Below are 3,969 nucleotides of genomic sequence, written 5' to 3'. Positions count from 1 at the left end.
GACAAGTATCTATTCATTGTTGTGCTTACACACGGATGAAGTAAGGATGATAGGAATTTGGGGTCCATCAGGTATTGGTAAGACTACCATCTCCAGAGTTTTACTTAACGAACTGTCTCTCCATCAGTTCAAACTAACTGCACGTATAGGGGATATCAAGAGACGACATTTGAATCGACATGATGTGTACGATGCGAAGATTGAGTTACAGAAGGAGTTGTTTTGTAAACTACTCAAGCATGAAATTATTGACATTTCCCATTTGGGTGTTACGAAAGAAAGGTTTAAGGACAAGAAAGTGCTCGTCATTCTTGATGATGTGAATGAGTTATGGCAACTAGAGGCAACAGTGAATTGTCCTGGATGGTTTGGTAGTGGAAGTCGGATTATCATCACAACTGAAGATAAAAGAGTTTTGGAGAAACATGGGATCAAAGATGAAGATATTTACAAGGTGAATTATCCAAATAACGATGACGCTCTTCAAATATTCTGCATGTATGCCTTTGATCAGAAGTACCCACATCATGGCTTTGAGCATCTTGCTGAGCAGGTTACGAAGCTTGCCAGCAATCTCCCTTTGGCACTACAGGTTATGGGCTCTCATTTTAAGCAAATGTCCAAAGAGGTGTGGAAAATGGAACTGGAAAATCTTAAGAAGAGTAGGCTTCACAAAGATATTATGGACATTTTGAAATTCAGCTACGATGCCTTAAATGTAGAAGAGAAAGATTTATTCAATGACATAGCCTGCTTTTTCAATGGTGAAATGATTAATAGAGTGGAAGAAATTATTGGGGATGGCTTCAGTCGAAGGCTTAGAGTTTTAGAGGAGAAATCTCTCGTATATACATACGGCGGAATGGTGGAAATGCATACATTGCTAGCAAAATTGGTTAGGGAAGAGGTACAGGGATGTACGGTAGTGGTGGATGCTCAGAGAATTTGCAATGCACTCGCCTACAATAAAGTAAGTTTTGACATATATCCCATCCTAATGTTAATCACCACCATTAATTTCGTTGAGCTAATCAGCAGTTGCCTCTTCATTTCGTGTCTTCTTCTTTCAGGACACTCTACCCATTAGAGGCATAAATTTAAATTTATCTGAGATCAGACACGAACTAGAAATAGACGAGACGGCCTTCGAAAGGATGCTTAGTCTCGAATACTTAAAAATCTACAATGAGGTTTCCGTTAAGACAAAGCTGCATTTACGGCAAGGTCTTAAGTTTCTACCCTACAAACTTAAATTGCTACATTGGGATAGATTTCCGATGAGAGCAATGCCTTCTAAGTTTCATCCTGAGTTTCTTGTTAAACTTGACATGAAGCAGAGTAAACTTGAGAAATTGTGGGAAGGAAATCCGGTAAGTCTTTGTTTTTGTTCTGAAAATTCATTGCAAAAAAATTCGGTTTAAAATAAATGTTTTCATTGTACTTGCTCGATTTGTCTTCGTTAATTGAAATGGTAATGTGTGCTTTGAGTAGTATTAAATCCACGTCCAGATTTTTTCTTCCACATAACAGTTACCTAACCCGCATCAAACAATTTATGTCTACTGCCTTTGTTTCAACTGTGCAGCCTCTTGGAAGTCTCAAGGAGATCAATCTGGCGGGATCCATGAACCTAAAAGAAATTCCTAATCTGTCAAATGCCTCTAGTCTCAAGAGATTGGAACTTGATTTTTGCGAAAGTCTTGTGGAGATCCCATCCTCTATTGGGAATGCCACTAATCTAAACATAATGTATCTCACAGCTTGTTTGAGTTTGGTGAAGCTCCCATTTTCTGTAGGGAAACTCCATAAGCTAGAGACATTGAGAATGATTGGATGCTCAAATCTGGAGGCTTTTCCGACCAACATAAACTTGAACTCTCTGTCTGATCTTACTGTCACAGCCTCAAAATTGAAGAGGTTTCCTGAGATTTCCACAAACATTAGAAAAATTGTTCTTAGTGCTACAGAGATAGAAGAAGTTCCTTCATCAATCATGTATTGGTCCAGTCTTCAGAAGCTCGACATGCATCGTTGCTTTAGCCTCAAGGTGTTCCCACTTGTTCCTGATAGCATCGAAGAATTGGATTTGAGCTTTACCGGAATAGAAGAAGTTCCTTTATCAACCATGCATTTGTCCCGTCTTCGGACGCTCGATATGAGCTCTTGCAATAGCCTCAAAGTGTTCCCACCTGTTCCGGACAGCATCGAAGAATTGGATTTGAGCTTTACGGATATAGAAGAAGTTCCTCCGTCCATCCAGAATCTCTCACGTCTCACTAAGCTAGACATGGTGGGATCCAACCTAAAGGTACTTCCAACCAACATCAACATGGAATCTCTCTCCAAACTTGATCTTAGTCAATGCACAGGATTGCAAACGTTTCCAGATTTTTCTACGAGCATTGAATATCTCAATCTGAGGGATACTGCAATAGAAGAAGTGCCTTCATACATTTGGTCTCGGTTTCGTCTTCTTGAACTGAACATGAATGATTGCAAAAGCCTCAAGGTGTTCCCACCTTTCTCTAATAGCGTCCAAGGGTTGGAGTTGAGGTGCAAGGAACAATTCCCTCGATTATTACAACTTCACCTTAGTGGGTGCAAGAATCTCTTATCACTGCCCCAACTACCGGATTCTATCTCAATCCTTAACGCAGCTAACTGTGAGTCGCTCGAAAGAATACATGGATCTTTTAAAAATCCGCAGATCAGTCTCAACTTTGCCAACTGTTTCAACCTGAGTCAAGAAGCTAGAGAACTCATCGAGATATCAGATTGTAAGTTTAAGCTTTTACCTGGTGAAGAACTACCTGCACGTTTTGATCACCAAGCAAAAGGGTATTTCCTAACAGTCAAATTGGATCAGAGACCTCTTCCTTTGTTCTTGAGATTTAAGGCTTGTCTGTTGCTGCTTCATGGCTGCTTTTATGACGAAACATTTTCGTACGATTCTGATGTCGATTTCTTCACGGGTGCCAAAGCGTTTTCCTGTCGCGTCTTGTACATTCAGAATGACAACGTTATTGGATCTGAATTACGCAAGTACGATCTACCAGCTCTGCTTGGATCTAAGGAGCATCTGTATTTCTGCGAATCTTCCATCCCACTAAACTTTCCTGAAACAGATCATGTGAATCATATCGAGCTTGAGTTTCAGTTCAAGGTCTCTGGTAAGTACTGGAAAATACAACGCTGTGGTGTTTATGATGACAAATCTGCAGATTCACGATAGGAGAAAACTTACATGCACAGACGAAGAGAAGAAGATGCAATCTCAGGTAAGCTTTGCATAAGAATCTCAAAAGTCAAAATTATGATTTATGTATAACAGTACGTTTTCAACATTCCCACTTGATACTGGGGCTTTTCTCGTTTTCTCTAGCGTTAATTTGGACCCTAACAATGTTTGTGATTTAACCAATTCAGGCTTCCGGATGACCAAATGTATAATGATGAAGAAGACTACACAAGAGTGTCATTTAGTGCCTAAGAAGACTAGAATCTTACCCCGCGGGTACTTAAATCTTATACGACTTACTGAAGTAATTTCAATGATTGCGATTGTTATATACGTTAATTGTTAGGTTTATGACTTTATTCACTGATGTAGGATGCGATGGTTCACACGTGGAGCGTCAAGATGTGGTCAAGATAAGTCAAGATAAGAAGAAATATGACCAAGCACGTGTGATTAAGGATGGCGAAGTAACGGAGGGAATCAAGTTGGTTGGCACTGTTTGTCGGCTGTGTGTCACCTTAGTATTTGAGCACTTGTTAGCTCACGTTTTTCATTTTACGTTTATCTGAATTTGTAATCGTTTTCTCTAGAACTTTTTAGATCTCGTTCCTCATCGTTTGTGGGAGAACCTCCATTGGAGACTCTTACAGGTGAGAAGATTGAGCTGCGTTTTCCTTGAATGTTGTATCAATACTATCGGTTACAAGTTCTTAATAAACTCTGTTTCTGTA

At 39.7% G+C, this 3,969-nt stretch overlaps 1 protein-coding gene across 2 annotated transcripts in view; it reads left to right on the top strand.

Annotated features, from left to right (window-relative positions):
• Positions 1-3,969, top strand: part of LOC104701300 (disease resistance protein TAO1-like) — an 8,334-nt gene extending 4,365 nt beyond the window's left edge. The window contains exons 3-8 of one of the 2 annotated variants that reach the window (XM_019227657.1): positions 254-454; positions 554-970; positions 1,071-1,370; positions 1,586-3,278; positions 3,427-3,514; positions 3,611-3,969. In XM_019227657.1, coding sequence (XP_019083202.1) covers positions 254-454; positions 554-970; positions 1,071-1,370; positions 1,586-3,232 — 2,565 coding nt within the window. In that variant the 3' untranslated portion in view covers positions 3,233-3,278; positions 3,427-3,514; positions 3,611-3,969. Of the gene's footprint in view, positions 1-253; positions 971-1,070; positions 1,371-1,585; positions 3,279-3,426; positions 3,515-3,610 lie in introns of both variants that reach the window. The other variant, XM_010416949.2, reaches the window with a different exon arrangement.

The sequence above is a fragment of the Camelina sativa genome, chromosome 7 (assembly GCF_000633955.1).
Source record: "Camelina sativa cultivar DH55 chromosome 7, Cs, whole genome shotgun sequence".
NCBI classification, from domain to species: Eukaryota; Viridiplantae; Streptophyta; class Magnoliopsida; order Brassicales; family Brassicaceae; genus Camelina; species Camelina sativa.
The sequence above is the reverse complement of the archived record's forward strand: the minus strand, read 5'-3'. Positions and strand labels throughout refer to the sequence as shown.